At 40.1% G+C, this 18,888-nt stretch overlaps 1 protein-coding gene across 14 annotated transcripts in view; it reads right to left on the reverse strand.

The window, feature by feature from the left end:
• Positions 1-18,888, reverse strand: part of LOC5566252 (tyrosine-protein phosphatase Lar) — a 607,417-nt gene that overhangs the window by 180,249 nt on the left and 408,280 nt on the right. For all 14 annotated transcript variants that reach the window (XM_021845273.1, XM_021845268.1, XM_021845272.1 and 11 more), the window contains one exon: positions 2,739-2,921. In XM_021845273.1, coding sequence (XP_021700965.1) covers positions 2,739-2,921 — 183 coding nt within the window. The remainder of the gene's footprint in view (positions 1-2,738; positions 2,922-18,888) is intronic.

Consider the following 18,888-nt stretch of genomic DNA (forward strand, 5'->3'; position numbering starts at 1 on the left):
GGCTTTGTTTTGTAGCCGCGGACTCTAACCACTTGGCTAAGGAAGCCACCCCCTCCCCCCCGCAGACACACAGGTACAACAAATATTTTTTCGTGGTTTTGGGATAACATATATTTTGAGTGTAATCAAAAGTTTATTTTTTTACTCACACATGATCCCTCCATATCTATAAGTAAATTTATGCCGAACACACAACCATGGCTTTGAAATTTGGGTTTTTAGCAAACAGATTCATAAAATAAAGGTTTTCATTGCTTCTTAGGTAAAATAAATTTTGAGTGCTATCAAAAATTTCTCTTTCTTCTCAAACATGTTCACTTGACTTCTACAATCAATTTCATGAAGAAAAAACTAAATGCCGTTGCCGAATTTCGATTTACAATTAAACATGTTTATGAAACAGGACTTTACGTAGCTTTTCAGGTAAAATGAATTTTGAGTGTTATTAAAAACTGCTATTTATACACTTAACATCTAAACTTGTCTTTTTCAATCAATTGTATATCGAAAAAATACATGCCATTGCTTTGAATTTTCAGCCATAGGCAAACAGATTTAAAATAGGTTTTTTTTTGTAGTTTTAGGGTAAAATCAGTTTAGAGTGTTTTCAAAAATGTGAACCTCTATACCAATTTGTTAACAAGACTTTTATAATCAATCTTATCGAGATAAAACTACGTCATCCCTTTTTTTTTTATTTCCAGGCAAAAAAAAAACAATAAACAAAGAATGCCCCTCAAAAACCTAATATCTTACTACGACTATGTATAATATTATTATTTGAAAGACATAACTTTAAGCATTCAAATGGTGAAAGAAAATCAAAAATCGATTAGTTCATTATAAAGTTATGATTTTTTGAAGTTTTATGGCAATTTTTTAATGGAAGCCCCTTACTTCTATATTTCCTAGCTGCGACCATGTTTAGTATTTTTCTTTTGAAAATCTACACTAGAAGTATCGAATCGTGAAATAAAATCAAAAATTGATTGCATAACGGAACAGAAATATTTTTTTATAGGTTTGGTAAACATTCCAAATGGGAGCTCCCCATTCTCCATTTACCTTGCTACGACGCTGTTTGTTATTTTTCCATGCAGTGCTGGTCCTAAATGTTTCCAACGGTGAAATAAAACTAAAATTTATTTGTGTGATGGCTGAGATATGAGCCCTGAACCATTGTAACGCTGTTTTATCTCAGGTTGACCATCTTTGCCCAGCCCCTTACGGACCGTCTATCTTGCTACGACCATGTGTGTTATTTTTCTATATGCGTTTGAATACAATGTTTTCGTTAGTGAAAAACTTTCAGCATTTGGACAAATATATGTGAAGTTATGATTTTTTGAAAAGTCCGTGTAACGCTGTTTTGGGGTCACCGTAGTCTACGGGTGTTTTTTTCTCACAGTAGCGTGACAGTTAATAAAGATAAAAAAAATATATTGAGCTATTTTATAACAGTTAGTTTTGTACATTAGCATTATTGTCACATAGTAGCATATACTTTGAGAACCATTAGAAGGTTATTTGTGTCATCATTGTTATGGTGGAAATGGATAAATAAAAAAATGTAATGTAAATTGAATGTAAAAATGTCGAAGTAATGCAAACCTACGTAGAAAAGCTGCCTACTGGTTTTCAACGAAATTTACTGCTTTCAAATTCAAAGTATTTTTTTAAATATTTGCCCTTTTCACTATTGACTACGATACGGAAAAATCCGACGGGTCAAATTAAAATTATTATTTTTTGCTGTGTTTTTCACGTTGTGGCTTATACCATTTTAAGGATTTTGACAACAAATTTGAAAGATTTACGGTCAAAGTCATATTCAGAATCCTGTGAAAATTCTAAATATAATCCAAAGAGGATGCCGACCAGAATAATTAAAATGTTAGTGTTGTAACTATAAAAAGTACATATGTAGTTTGAATGTTTTGGCATAATAAATCATCATAACACTTTTCGGACGGGTTTGGTGGTCTGTCTGATGGCTACCGCTTCTGCTTCATAAGCAGATGGTCATGGGTTCAATCCCAGGCTCGTCCCTTTCCTCGTACTTTGTAGTTGTATCTCTCTCACTTGCTTCTATCTTCCATTCTAAATCAATCACACTCAAACTATTCGTTCATAGCAAACGCTAGAACCCGAGACGGACAAGAAACCGTTTCCCTAACGCTTCCATTCTTCCACGCGCATTATTTTCCTTACACCTGATACATAGGCAGTCTGCTAACCACAAAAGCAAACCTCTCTGCCATGCCTTTCCCCAATCCATACACTCCCGCACGAACTGGCTTAAATGCAGTGGTATATACGGTCTACGTGGGAGCCAGTATAATGCATCATCAATTCCTCCCCCTTCCCCACATTGGTCTGCATTCTGACGTGGCAGGCACCATTGTCGCTAAAAATAGAAGATCACCAGCACTTATACACTGAGGATGCCTGTTAGTCCCAAGCAGTCATTCGGTTGATTCCTTGTGTAAGTGCAGCTGATCTGGCGATACTGAAGTAGCATCCACGGGCGGCCAATCAAGCTCAAGCTCAAGCTCAATAAATCATCATAACACTTTTCAACTATATGCTTGTTTCTCACTTAAGTGTTCAATGAATAATAGAACGATAAAATATTGAGTTTATCGTCAAAGATAACTAAAGCAACGTTTAAATAAAAAAAGACAACACGTACACCCAGCTCTAGCCCTATCTGTTCAAATTTGTCAACCGGAACTTACCTTCGCTGTTGATGCTGTAGCGGGGATTGGTCATGTCGACACGTTTCATGTCCTTGATCCAGTAGATCTTCGGCAGCGGCGTTCCGGTTGCCTTGCATTGCATTACGGCCGTGTGGCCAATTTCAATTACTCGCGTCGTGGGGCTCTGAGTGATGACCGGGAAACCCGATGGCGTTTTGTCCGCTGCAAGAGAGAGATGGAGAACAAAAGCAAACATGAGAAAACCATTCATCGCTGTCACCGCCGTTGTCATCGTGGCTTGTCTTGTCCTTTTGCGCCATTCGGAGGTAAAGTCAATTGTAATGATGACGTCCAGCGCCCTTATGGAACAAGAGGGGAGAATTTCATTAGCGTTCGAAACAGAACATTGTGCTGTCGTGATGCTGAAGACTAGCAGAGAATGTTTGAATGGCTTTTTTGCAAGACTGGCCGGGGAATTAGTCATGAATGACTAAGGTGAGCAATGCTCACTTTTCAATTGAGTGATTGGAGGGCATGCTCAATTGTGTAATCTGTTTACTTTGCGGGTACAGATTCAACAACAGGATGGTACCTACAAATTGTGGAAAGTAAACTGTTATTGCTATAGAGGGGTTTATGGTTACGAAAGTTATTGTGATTTGTTCAGCATTTGGGTGAAAATTGAAACACACCAAGTCAATTGGTCAAATAATTTACTTCCGCTTTTATACTGTCGGAAGTAATGCGCTGTATTACCCATCAGCTGAACTATATGAACAGTGCACTACTTCCGATTTTATTTTTAACATTTACAAGCAGCAGCGGAAGTCAACGATCGGAAATCGGAATGCAATTTAGAGCTAGATCTATAATAGTTAAAGGATACTTCTTGTAATTAAAAAAAGTAACTACATAGTTGCAAGGTTCGATATTATCCAAACTGACAATTATTTTTTCTTATTACACACTTTTTTGAACATGAGCCCGCAGAACTACGAAGCCAATTAAAACCTCATACAATGTAAACGATACCATTAGAAATTGATTCTCTTCCGTCGTCGTCGTGGAATGAGCAATTGGAAATTATTCACATCTCAATAAACGAAGCTCACTTTGTCACCATAATGCTGTCCATGCAGTTTCCAAGACTAATGATAGCACCAACACATCCTCGGCATGCTTGCATACACGTCAGCCACAACATCAAAGTCGTTATTATTCACAGGAAATTTGACGTTTTTCGCCTCCAATCTTCCTGTCGAGGAAAAACAAATTTTCATCCCACAAGGGGCGGCAAAAATCCCCAAACTCTGCAACCGTTCGCCAAACGACAGCATTGTGGAGTCAATTTGTCAAACGGAGCATCCGCTCAGCCAACATACTCCAGCTGTATAATAAGAAGAACATCGTGTCGTAGCGCAAAAGTTAAGAAAAGCGGAAAAATAGTGCGCCAGATTTACGACAGCCGTCGTCGTCCTCGTCCTCGCCGTGCTCGTCGTCTTTGGGTTTGGTTGTTACAGATGAGATGAAATGAAAAATTGCAACCATTTCCGGAATGCTTGCAATCGCGCGCGCGGGGATACGACAAAATCCGCACAATGATTAATCCAAAGTTGTTCGTTTCCGTGCAGCCAGCCAGCAAGTTTCCACCCGAGCAAAAATCGTTTCTCGCTGTTTCCCGAGGGTAAGGGTATGCGGTACAAACTTTTTTGCCATTTCTCATCGTAATAGGATGTTTTTCATCATCTGCCTTGAAACGGCCTACTTTCCTGCACTGAAGTATGGAGTGCGGGAATTGTCATTACGCAACTGAAACAAGTGCTGTAATGATTCATTACGCAACGATTTCTCATTACGCAACTGTTTTGAGTTGTGCAATGAATCATCACACAAAATGCATTCCGATATAATTTCTGATACTCTCAAGTGATCTTCTACACGCAGCGAACTGGACTATCGAAATTCATACATTTTACCTTATTAAAGATGTAACAATTATCGCAGTAAGAACGCTTTATGTATCGTTTTAGCATCACTCCACACCAGAGCGTAGATAGGCGCGAGGTTTACGCACGAGCCTATCGGTCGCAAGGTCATGCTGCCGCGAAAATTATTTTTGAAATATTGATTTCACAAGGTAAACTTATGAATTTCAACCCGATTCCTTGTGGCGAATTTTCATAAGGCGTTCCTATGTTTATCGATAGTCAATTTGCCTGAGTGTACGAAATTGCAAAAAATGTTGTACGCAACTCGTTGCAGAATGATGATTTTTACAGCACTCGTCGTAATTATCCTACTCGGCAAGCCTCGTAGGATAAATTTACGACTCGTGCTGGAAAAATCATCATTCTGCAACTTGTTCTGTAAACTACTATTTCCATGGCGATACGAAATGATACGATACACAGAAATTACAGTGCTGTGAACGATTAAACTAAACGAAAGTTGTGAAACTTCATACGAAACCTAATTTGGCGTGAAACCTTTCAAAACGAATATTGCAATTTTGATATTATGTCTAGCATACAAAATATCAAAATTGCAATATTCGTGTTGAAAGGTTTCATCCCTAGCAAAGCTTGAGGTCATATTGAAAACTAATTTTGTTGTTGTGATGTTGCGGAATTGGATGACTCAGTTTGTTGTCATTTTGGTCGCTTTAACGGTTAAAATATCAAAACTGAGAGCAGAAAAATGTTCCCATGAAATCCAATTGAAAACTATTTTTGCTGTCAGTGAGAGCAAATCGAAAACCGTTTCTGCTATAATTGACAGCAAATTGGTAATTCACCGAGATATTCATAGTATTTTTATATTGCAACAAGCCTGCGACATAATGAATGCATCATTTTTTATATTATCATAGCTTTTAAAGATGAAACACTCAAAAAAAAAAATGTTATATAAAACTGTAATGTTGATGTCAAAAAAAAAAAAAAATAGCAAAACGAAAACTAAATATGACGAATATAATAATGATACATTGATATCAAATTATGACAGCAACTTGATGCTAAAAACAGGATATGTTTTTTTTTATATATATTGGACTATGCTCGGGATGTCAGTCAACTTGCATACAAGTTCACTAGCTTGTATGGCAATAGAATTCCAACTTTATGCTTATTTGGCCATAGCATTTCAACTTTATGTGTTAAAGATTACTTATCAATAAAGTTCATAATACTTTCGATGTTCATAATATTGTATCTTGCCATATAAAAAAGGAAGAATCGGCTTATTTTTGTTGTAATGTGTAATTTATTGTTTTATTGCTTACGTTAGCCTGTTAGTCATACTGTATATCAGGTCAAGGAAACGGGTGCTTAAAATACATTCGTTCTTGTTTAATCTCTATCGGTTAACTATTCCAGCAGGATGCTCTAGCAATTAAAACACTTCTTCCGCTTACTGTCGTATGCCTGGGTATTACAAACGATCGTGTTCGTTGTTGCTGTCCCTGTAGCAGGAGGTCTTGGATGTAATCCGGTAGGTCACCATCGTATCCTCGCTCCATAAAACTGCAAGTGAGTAGATGATAATTTGCCGGTAAGTCATGACCAAGAATGGTGTTTCTGATGGCTATTGTGGTATCTCGACGTCGCAAGCCATGTACAAACCGTACAGCTGATTTAAAACAACGATGGAGCTGTTCCTTGAGTGCTCCAGAAAAGCCATGATAATACACTATATCACAGTATGATAATATAGGCATCACTACGGCCTGAACGAGCTTCCGACGTGTTGGTATAAAGAGGAAAAATAGTGCGCCAGGTTCTCAAGGTGTTGTAGACTTTTTGAGTCACATAATTAACTTGGTGGGACCAAGCCATATTTCTATCCATTTCTAGTCCAAGGTTGGTGACTGCATCGGACAATGGTACAACTTCTCCGCTAAAGACTATATCTGTTTGTGGTGCAAAACTACCAGTCTTGCTGAAGATAATAGCTTTAGTTTTCTTCGGATTCGGATGTAGGCAGTTTCTAGTGGCCCAACATGTGATAGCGTCAAAGTCGTCATTGATGGTTCTGATTAACTCGCCAATGTCATTCACTGGTCCCGAGATGTACACCTGCAAGTCGTCTGCGTACAGTTGATAGTTACATTTCAGGACGACGGGCAGACTGTTAATATAAAGGCTGAACAAGAGTGCACTGAGACAGGATCCTTGGGGAGTGCCATCGGTGTCTTCACGTTCAGTTGATGTTTCGTTCCCCAGTCGAACAGATTGGTACCTCTGACTGAGGAATGATGCAACTAGTCCACAAGCAGATTCTGAGAGCCTAAACTCTTCACTGAGTTTGATTTGCAGTAGACGATGGAAACGTAATTGAATGCTAGTGAGAAGTCCACTAATACCATAACAGTGCAACGGTTATTGTCAAGGTTGCCGTAGATATCGTGAACCACTTTCGTCAGAGCCGTTGTAGTTCCAAATCCTTTTCTGTAGCCCGACTGACAACGATCCAACAGACGACATTTGGGATTATACAGATGTTCAGTGATCTGATTCAGCAGGATTTTCTCCAGCACTTTTGAAATTGCTGGAAGAACACTAATAGAACGATAGTCCTTGGGTAGAGAAGGAATGCTTGTTTTGGGGATCGGTGTGATGATGGCTGATTTCCATAGCGAAGGAATCGAAGGAATTCGAATCGATAACAGCATTGAACAAATGGGAGAGTGGTTGCAGCATAAAGGGACACAGTAATTTGATAAACGAAATCAGGATGCTATCGTAACTAGTAGCATTTGTACGGACTTCGAACATTTTTCGACAAACTTCTTTAACATTTGTGCGAAAGAAGTTGAATTCATCTGCACCGCGATCAACAGCTGATCTGTGGTTTGGCTCATTTTGCGTGTCGAGCTCTTCCACGTTCCCTAATTCACGATGGCCTTCACAAAAGAACCTGTTTAGCTCTTCTGCACTTGATGAGTTGTGAATGCCTTCCCTTCTCAGGTTGCACCAAAGCTTCTTCGCTGGAAGGTCATGTCCCAATTGCTGCTCCGTACAACCTTTTTTTTGCAGCAAAAATCAGAGAATTGGCACGGTCTCGCTTCTCGGTTCGGCTTTTGGATCGGAACGACGAGGGTGTTTGATTGGTGCGATCCCCATGCGGTGTGGTGAGCGTTGAAGTCTCTCAGGAGCAGAATCGGGCCTTCCAGATGATCTAATAGTTCACCCAGTGTGGTCTGACATTGAGATGAAATCGGTGGGATGTATATCAACACAATGGTTGCCTGGATCGGCGCGTGAAGGCGAGCAGCAACGAGATGTTGAGAGCTGAGAGAGACTCGCGAAGAGGAAAAATATCAACGTCATATGCAGCCCAGATTCCGCTGTTATGAAACGTCAAATGCAGCCCACCGTTTTTATGGCTGAAAAAGTGAAAAGTATTGTATTCAAAATAAACTATTATGAATAAACCTCAGTCAGCGGAGCAGTTTTTTCAAAGATGCTGATAAATCTTAGCACAAGACTAGTTATTTGTAATGTCTGCTACGTTTGCTGGCATGAAATTTCACTCAAAATGCCGTTTATGCTTCGATGTGATGCAAACGCAAAAGTTTTTTGCTGAGATGGCCATGTGAGAGCTTGAACGGCTTGCGCAAGATTGAGGTAAACACTGAGTGGAATAAGAAAAAAACTCAGCAATCGCAGAAAAAGAAGACCGTCTCCGCGAGTCTCGTCTCAGGTTGAGAGGTATATACTTGGACGCGCTCCAACGGTATACCTTCTCGGATGACAAGGCCAACACCATGTTGCCAATAGTTGGCGTTCCTCGACTGCAGCAGCAACGTTTCTGCCAACGAAGTCTGGTGGAACAACGGTCTGGTTCACCTTCGTCTCCTGTAAGGCTACGACGCATGGTTCGAACACGGAGATGATCAGCTGTAGCTCGCTGATGTTGGCCCTAAGACCACAAATGTTTTACTGCAGGGCGTAGCTGATCGTGTGGTGGATGGATGACGAGGTTGATGTTCTTCAAATCGGCGCGTCTGTTGCGAAAGAAAGAGGGTGTGCGGTAGCCACTGTAGGTGAGAAAAAAACAATCTGTCACTTGCCTGTGAAACGCTTTGTCCCACAGTACCAGCTGCTGTTGAAACTATTACACTAGTTCTGGCACTGAGGAAATGCTTTGTGTAGTGTTTCTGCGATGAAGTCTCGAAGGACCTACTCCGGGAGATGGGGGTGATGTGGCGGTCTATGTCTTTGTGTATGGCGGTAATTTTGTTTTGGCCGATTCACAAGGGGTGGATCACTTCTGATGCATCTGATAAATTTCATAAATTCTAATTTAAATGCACACTCAGCAAATTGTAGTTCATGGCTTGCTCCAATGATGATTTAGTATCCTTGTCTTGACATTTTGACACCAATACTCTCATTTTTCAAAACGCTAAAAAAAACAATCTACTGCACTCCCTAAACAAATCACGGCCAGTGATACCTCGTGTTGTAACCGTTCTTGATAATCCATCGTCCCGACTGATAGAGGGTGGCGCCTCTCACTTATTCGGAGCCAGTGCTAAGGTGCTATTTTTTTATGTTGGTCGTAGTAAAGGAACTCTCAAAAACCTTAATGCAGACCAGTAGCTGTGTGGGCGCTTGGACGAAAATTCAGAAGAGCTCCAACAAATTTCTTTGCCGTCAGCAGTAAGGAGAGCTCTAAAAACTTCACATTCGATCGGCGGAGGAATAGGAGCTTCGAAGGAGCCTCGGCCCAGCTGCATGTGGCAGTCCTCGGTATTTCGGTATTCCAATGAGCATCAGCATTTTACGCTGTAAGTTGGATAGTGTCAAGGTATCCTGAAGCGAATTATCAAGTGAGATTTGAAATCTTGAAGACAAAATCTGGTATTCAAACGACTTGTACTCAAATCAGCCTTCTACCTACGCTCTTTTCCTTTCATCTAATCTAAATATTCTGGTGATTAAACGTTCCGATGAAGAAATGTTCCATCTGGGATACTTGAAGCAAGACATAGAGGAGAAGAATATCAACTTAAAAAGCTTATCGTTTGTTAACTGTCCCCAAGACCCCCAACCGACATAGAAGGAAATAAAATAAAATGTTTGAACAAATAATTCTAAGTTGTTTTTTTTTGTTTTGTAATCCTTAACTTAAGAATATATGCGGATTTACATTTTCCCAGGGAAGCCAAAGACTAGATTTCTGTTTGTAGCGAATAGAAAAAAAAACCGTTGTAAAAAAAATGATTAGGGGAATTCGGGGTAAATTCGACACTAAATTTATTGATAAAATTTGTGTTCTTTCGTTTGTGACACTAAACTAAATAAAATATTGATTATAAATCAATCAATCCTTGAGATAGTTGGATGATTTATTAAGGTTATATAGTGATATAAATCAAATTGATATTTCATCATTTTTAGGTGACACAATTGAGAGTGCGGGTAAGATCGACAAACTGTTGGAGTAAAACCGACACATGCACTTTGAGTATAACTTATACATTGTAAACATCACCATCACATGGCATATTGAAAAGAATGCTTCAAACATGACTTTCGACTTCTATGACCCTTTCCTTCAAAATATTATACACATATTACGTAAATTATTAAGAAGAGCACAAAGATCCACTAAGTATATGTGAAAATTTCAAATATCCCATGCTAAGATTATAAAGTTGGGGTGAATACACATGGATATGATTCATTGGTATTCATGGAATGTTTACGAAGTTGTTGCAAATGAGTTTTATGGTGCTCTCGTGGGATGGGCGTTCCATGAAATTTTGTGTCGAAGCTTCATTGACGGATTCGTTCGAAACATCGCATACCCTTAATCAAGTATTCTCCTCCTCGCGCTCCTCTCTTCTTCCATCCAGCTCGTTGAGGTCAACTGAAACGCAAGTACCCTCTCACTGCCGAGTTCAGCCCGGCCCGGAAGGGAGGATGCTGAAATTAAACGGTTCTTAAGAGCAATCAAACGGGAAGCAGCACAACTAGCCCGGGGCGTCTGCGAATGGCAGCCAAATGGTCGCAACTTATGAAACAATAACACGGACCCCAGAGGCGGAACACAAACGAACATCCGCTAGGACTCCGGGGCCCCGGAAAGTATATTATAAAGACATTATTCAGAAATTAACTGTATAAACTGTCGGTAACTGCTTTAAGAGCAAACTCAAACAGAAGCAAAATTGCTCGGTTATTGCCTAGGCTTTTGTGCGGGTGGAATTCTGATTCGGTGGCAGGGCCGCACGCAGTGGCCGCACTTTATACAAATTTCGGATAAAAGTACACACAAATCATTCAAAAGCCCTTTGCTATCTATGGAGGACATGATTTTGAAGGCAATTTGTCGTTGAAACTATAAATTGATATTTCCAGTAGGTACATATGGTACAATCGGTTAAAAATAACAAGTTTCGTTTATTTAAATAATAAAACCATATTAACATCAAAATTAATTGATATTTAATTATTTTGATACCAATTTGATGTCGAATATTGTTGACAAACTGTTTGTGGTTACTGAATTTACTCGGAAGCTGATGATGAAAAAAGCGTTCTTAAACATGTCTGTAAAATGTTCTGATTCGTAGTGTAACAAAATAAATCTCATATTTTGGCGCAAACATGCGCAAATGAAACCAAAGTTCATCGAACACTATAGATCATTTAAAACACATTGAGGGACTAATGGTCGTTTTAGAGCGTTCTCGAGATATCATACACAAGCTTTGAAAAATTGCAACATTACATTCCGAAACTGTGAACATGTGAGATATGATTCTAAACAAGTTCAAAACAAATAATAAAGTATATTCTTTCGATTGAGACTGGTTGAGAAAGATTTGGTTGACATTTAGTACATAAACCGCGTATTTGATAGAATAAGATGGACGAAATGTGACAAAAACTATAAGAACCGATTGCCGCTGACATCTGTTCAGTTCACATGGTGTTTAAAATAGAAAAATGCACCGATCCATCTGAAACTTTGGAGGATTTCTGTTGAATGTTAAAAGAAAGCCTGGAAAAAATATAAATGAAAGAATTTGAAAACTTCGAGCCACTGTGTGGCTCCGCGGTGATGGGCACCAATTTAGAAAGCAAAAAGTTTTCTCCGCAAAGTGAAAATTAAGCCCAGGCAGAAGCGCGATGAAATGTAAATGAAAACTTCATCATCTCGTGGCTTCGTGGGTAAAAATGGAAAAGCAAAGACGAACGAACGCGTTTGTTGAGCGGTGAGTCACGGCCGGGTGAGAAAATGTTTTAGGCGAATCGACTGCTTGCGGGCCAAACATTCGTTTGGCGGGTGGGCAATGGTATTTAATTTACTGTTGATTCTCAGTCAGTGCTCCTGCCCGACGTTATGGTAATCCACTGTAGCGGAAAGGGTATTAGAAATGAGAAACTAAAATAATGGCACTCAAAGTGGCAGAGGAAAGCAGAACTCCGAAATCAGTTGTAAAAAAAGGACACTTGTATGTATACACTTCAGGTTTGTCTAATAACCAATTGGCTGGCAAGCCATAATAGTAATAATAATACAATGCAATACAATCCTAGTTGTATGAAAAATGCAAAAAAAAAATCTATTTAATGATTCGATCAAGTTTAAAGATTAAAACTGACTTCAACATCATACTACCTGTATAACAGAGGAAACACATGGAAGCACATGGTTGCTAACCTGTAATCTCCATCGAGAGTTATGAGCAACTGCTTCGAAACACATGTTTGTATTTGGTTTGAAGAAATTGCCGATCATTGCTCAATGGATTACTTGCTTTGCTCTTGCCCACAGTTGATCAGCAGAAGTTTTCTCTTTTCATTTTGTATGGGAAAAGGCATCTAACTTCCAATGTCTCATAAATGAAAGCATTAGGGTCAATGTACCAATAGCCGCATAGCTAAGAACAAATATTCGTATAAAATCGAAAAATAAAGCCTGCGGAATTATTTTTAGATCATCTGAAAGCTTTTTATCTTGGCTTTATGGAAAAATTATGAATCATAAGAAAACTCATGTTTTTGTATTTATTATCGCTTGTGCAACTATAGGAACACATGTGCCTATAGTAGCACTATTCCTAATTTCTGTTCCTATAGTAGCACTAGCCTCACGGAATAGGCAAAACACAAATCAAAACCGTATTTTCACAAAACTTTTATTTTTTCCTTTGAAGTGTGGATCAAAAGGGTTCGATTGATGTAAAAAAAATCCTAATTTATCAACTATTTTGTTTAATAACAAAATAGTTTCTCTTAGTAGTGCTACTATAGGAACAATAGGTTAACTATAGGTGCAAGGGAGCTAAAATTTTAAGCAAAACTATTTATTTCGATCATTTTTTGAACAAAATCGAGCTGTGTGTCAATGGTACTTAGACAAATAGCTACTGATCTTCATGTCAAAAATTATTTTGCTATGATTACCAGTGAAACGGCCGTAAAACGCCACTAGTGCGACTATATGGGACCGTCCACTAAGGGAACACCGACCCTAATAGAAAAAATATCAAGTAAAATATTCTTATCTTTTATGGCAAGACAAGCTTCACGATTGCCACAGGACGATGTATACGTACAAAAAGGTCAATTGGCAAAGAATGAACTTAGTGAATAACTGTGGCAGTGCTCATAGAACATAAAGCTGAGAAGAGAGTTCTATGGTTGCAGCCCCTCTAGCGATATGTAGGTAGTGCAACCCTGGTAAGGTGGCCTATCAAAGACTTTCACAAGCACAGAGAGGCAAAAGTAGAGCAAGCGGATTGATTTTACGGCAACAGATCCGGCAACGAATAAAGAACAATGATTGGAAAGTCGGATCTTGTAGCGTGAGATGTTTGAATGAATTCGTACGTGTGAGACTCCTGGCTTGTGAACTGAAGAATATCAGCGTAAACATAGCAACTATCCAGGAAATACGCTGGCTGAAACCCGGAGAACGTGAATTCCGAGCGGAGAATCAAATCGCCAACATTTCAATAAGGCATAACCTCTACTACAGCGGAGGCGACGGAGCAGAACGTGGAGTTGGCTTCATAATGATTGGGAAGCAGATGAAGCGAGATATTCGGTGGAAACCGGTAAGCGACCGAATCTGTGTGTTAAGAATGAAGGGCAACTACAGCCTGATCAGCATACACTACCCGTCATAAATACGGACTTACTAAAATAAGTATTGCTACACTCAGCTGAATAAATAATCACCCTGGAAAGCTAAGCATCACCTAAAAACAGGTAAATTCACATTGCTATATCTCGAGATCCTTACGACTTGCAAAGAAGCAATCTTCAGCAAAGTTGTTCAGGGGATCAATATGCGCCAACGAACGATAACCCCGATGACATGAAGGATGAGTTCTATGAGAGGCTAGATAAAGCCTACGGAGAGAGCCCCAAACAAGACGCCAAGATAATCATCGGCGACGCAAATGCTCAGATTGGGAAAGAAGATTTCTTTCGATCCATCACACTGCGGAACACGTTTTTGTCTCAAACATAAAAATACAGCTATTTACTTGATGAAGGGTTGCTGAATCTATTGCTGTTTTCAAAAATATCATAGCACGTCCAGTTTTTGAGATATTGGCTGTTGAAAATGCAAAAAATGACTATTTTAGCTAACTTGCATGCAAGATTGCCGGCTTGTAAAGCAGTTTATTTGCCTAATTTGCCACAGAACTTAAACTTTATATGTATAACAATGCTTATTAATAAAGTTTAGAATACTTCCGATGTGGAAAAGTTATTTTTTGATGGTTTAAAGAAGTATTGTATTTTCTCATATAAGAGAAACGAAGAATTTTGTATGGAGACAGCAAGCTTGTTGAAAAAATCGGTTTAAACTAAATTTAAACGTGCAATTCCTATCAAATTATATCCAAATTAAAAGTTCAGGTTCTACTTTGCATGCTAAGTGGATTAGATCACAAAAAAGTGTGATAAATTATACTTTAAATTTTATGTAAACATCAATAAAACCAATGTTTTATGCAACTTTGGCGACCTGTAGCTAAAAATTGTGACGTGCTGGAACATTTCTGAGAATGGCATCAGATTCAGCAACCCCAAAACTACTAGAGACACATAATTTGATTCTTGAGACACGCAAAAATGACATTTTTGTTACGTTGTGTCATTGGAACGAAAAGCCTGTGGCTTATAACCTTCTCTGCTGCTAGAGGGTTGGCAATCAACAGTACCGTAAATTCGGGTAAAATTGATCTGTAGGGTGAAATTGATTACTGTGTCACAAAATTTTATTTCTTCGTAATGGAGCACAAATATCAATGCACCCAGCAGTGCATGAACGTTGTTTGTCGGAACTATTGTCGAATTGTGTGCTGTGATGTTTTTTGCGTTAATGTGTGTTTATTTCTATGAAAATTCTGTAAAATTTCGAAATCATGTACGCTGCAGTATTGATAAACATCTATAAACTTCTTGTTCTAAACAAGGTTATGAACATGGTATAAACGCTGAAATTGTGTAAGGATGTTTAAAATATATTCCCAACCCAGATTTCATCATCAAAACTCGTACCAATATGCTCATTCGTTTGAAATAATTGGATTTCTGTTCAATAACTGAAAATTCCTTAGGAAATTGCCCACATTTAGGCGTTTTCCAAGTAATTATTCAAATTTATTCATTCATTACTTCTATGAATATTGTATTGTTTAGAATTTGGCAAGCATATTCGGATTCAGAGAATTCAAGTTCAGTATGTAAAGTAAAAACTAACAATAATCGTGTTGACAAGTGATCAATTTCACCCCGAAACGGAATCCGCCGATTTTTTATTGTGGAAATGATTTTTAGCACTAAAATCACATTTGTTAGAAAATTTCGGTACACGAGTTAATAAACCTCATCGTGGTACTTGTTTCCATGTACTTAGTTTTTTGGCATCATCAACATTTTGGTTCGATGAAGAGTGCCAGAGAGTGACAGACGTGAAGATTGTCGCCAGAAGCCGTATTCTTGTGACCGGTACCCGACAGAACAGAGAACGATAGAGGGCAACGAGAGCAGAAGAAAAGCGAATTCACTGCAGCGAAAAAGTGTAGCAGGTGAAGCACAAGATAGCATGAACCGGAGAGATATGCGGAGATTTAATGCAACGATCAACGTAGCCACCCACCCACCGACCATTAGAGAGGTTAAAAAGGATATCAGCGAGCTGAAGAACTGTAAGGCTCCTGGGAATGACGAGATCAACGGAAGTGAGCAGTTTTGCTCGTTAATCTACCAAATACAGAAGGTATGGAATGATAAAAAAAAAGTTGATTGGTTGATGGCCTCACACGCCCAATACATGAAAGGGTACAGACTGGAGTGAGTTAATTACAGATTAGTTTCCTTGCTAGATTCGGCGTACAAAATACCTTCGCTGTTTAACAGACTGAGATCACTCGAGAAGTCCTTCGTCGGTGATTACCAAGCTAGTTTTCGTGAGGGCCGCTCAACATTCATTTATTTAGTTAGGGGCGATCCATTAATTACGTAAGACAATTTTCAGGATTTTACAACCCCCCCTCTCCCCATGGTAAGATTTTTTGTATGAAAATTAAAAATAAATTGTAATCCCAAACCCCCCCTCCCCCCATAAACCCTTACATAATTAATGGACAGCCCCTTAACTTCTAAACAGATAACATTGAATCAACAACTTCACGCCACAATACTCGGTTCGTGGCCGCATATCTCCATCCTCGGTTCTGCCAAATCGATACGCTCCACGCCTTCTTGTACCCACCGGATCCGAACTCGTCGGTACCTCGAACGTATCCTCGTCTGTCGTAACACTGCTACCCAGGCGAGCCATGTCGCGCTCGGCCCCACCAGCTAGCATGTACTTTGTCTTGGTCGCATTCACCACCAGTCCAACTTTTGCTGCCTCGCGTTTCAGGCGGGTGTACAGGTCTGCCACCTTTCTAAATGATCGGTCGACAATTTTCATATTATCCGCGAAGCAAACAAATTGACTGGATCTCGTAAAAATCGTACCTCGGCTGTTGAGCCCGGCTCTCCGCATAACACCTTCTAGCGCAATATTGAAACACAGGCACGACAGTCTATCACCTTGTCGGAGTCCCCGGCGAGATCCAAACGAACTGGAGTGTTTGCCTGAAACATACATACAATTTTGCACACTTTCCATTGTCGCTCTTATCAGTCTCGTGAGCTTCCCGGGAAAGCTGTTATCGTTTATGATTTTCCATAGCTCTACGCGGTCGATACTATCGTATGCCGCTTCGAAATCGATGAAAAGGTGGTGCGTTGAGACCTGGTATTCACGACATTTTTGGAGGATTTGCCGTACAGTAAAGATCTAGCCCATTGTCGATCGGCCATCAACGAAGCCGGCTTGATAACTTCCCACGAACTCGTTTACTACAGGTACAGACGACGGAAGATGTTTTGGGATAATACTTTGTAGGCCGCATTTGGAATGGTGATCACTCGAATGTTCTCACAATCTAGCTTGTTGGGGCATATTACCTATTCATTTCACTCCTCCGGTAGTTGTTCTGTTTCCTAGATTGTGCCTATCAACCGGTGCAGACAAATGGTCAGCCTCTCCGGACCCATCTTTATGAGTTCAGCTGCAATACCATCCTTATCAGAAGCTTTATTGCTCTTAAGCTGGTGAATGACATCCTTAACTTCCCTCAAAGTGGGGGCTGGTTGGTTTCCATCGCCCGCAGTGCTGACGAAGGCATTTCCTCCGTTGTCCCGACCTTCATTGCCTGTGCTCTCAGCGCTATTCAGATGTTCGTCGAAGTGCTGCTTCCACCTTTCGATCACCTCACGCTCGTGCGTCAAAATTCGCCCATTCCTATCCCTGCACATCTCGGCTCTCGGCACGAAGCCGTTGCGGGATGCGTTGAGTTTCTGATAGAACTCATGTGTTTTTTGAGACCGGCACAGCTGTTCCATTTCCTCGCACTCCATCTCCTCCAGGCGGCGTTTTTTCACCCGAAAGAGGCGGGTCTGCAGTTGCCATTTCCGTCTATAACGTTCCACGTTCTACCGGGTCCCTTGACGCTGCGTGACCACCCGCGCTGCATTATTCTCCCCAAAATCTGCCTACATTCTACGTCGAACCAATCGTTCCGTCGACTCCGTCCCACGTACCCGACGTTGCTCTCAGCTGCATTATTGATGACTGCTTCCACTGTTCTCCATAAGTCCTCAAGTGGGGCTTCATCCAGCTCACCCTCTTCCGGTAATGCAGCCTCGAGGTGCTGCGCGTATGTAGTTGCGAAATCCGGTTGCTTAAGCAGCTCTAGGTCATACCGGGACGGCCATCGGTACAGTACGTTGTTAACGACGGAGAGTTTTGGGCGCAGTTCAACCATCACCAGATAGTGGTCAGAGTCGATGTTAGCGCCACAATAGGTCCTGACGTCGATAATGTCGGAGAAATGCGGTCCATCAATCAGAACGTGGTCGATTTATGATTCTGTCTGCTGTGGTGATCTCCAGGTATATCGGTAGAAGGGCCGCTCGACAACGGACCAGATTGTTACCTTGCGAATGATCCTAGATTAATTCCGGGATCACTTGCAGACTCACCAGCTGTTTATTGATTTCAATCGTTGGTAGTTCAACTGTAGTTCCTTGTTGATGTTAGCTTGGCTTAAAAAACTGTTATATTATTTTATCCTGTAACAGTCAGGTGGATCGATTTTTCCCGCACAACCGCAGCCACTTTGGGATGCTTTTTCGGTAGGAGAATCGAACTTAAAGCTGCGCACTGGAATTTAGTACCTGGTCGAATATCGATCACTATTACTTTTTTTCGATTTTCCCACCGAAAAAGCATCCTAAACTGGCTGCGGTTGTGTGGGAAAAAATATATTCAGCATCGAACCAGGTAGATGTAGGCTACTCCGTGGAAGACCATGAATACACTGGCTGTACGCAGTGGTAGACGACACAGGCGACCGGGGCAACTGGAGAAGTATCGCTCAAGACCGAAGATGGAGCTCTACAATACGCCCGGCAATGGCGTAACGCTAAGCTGTAGCCATCAAGGTACAAATTACAATGTAGGATGGAAGTTAGATACTTTTTTTTCGGCAAGGCACTGCAATACAAACTATTTCATTTCGCGTTCTAGAGCAAATTCACAACAACTTAAAAAGGTAAACGAAAATAAATTGTGTTAAAGCATAAAATCAATATGC

This window comes from Aedes aegypti, chromosome 2 (assembly GCF_002204515.2).
Source record: "Aedes aegypti strain LVP_AGWG chromosome 2, AaegL5.0 Primary Assembly, whole genome shotgun sequence".
Lineage (NCBI taxonomy): Eukaryota > Metazoa > Arthropoda > Insecta > Diptera > Culicidae > Aedes > Aedes aegypti.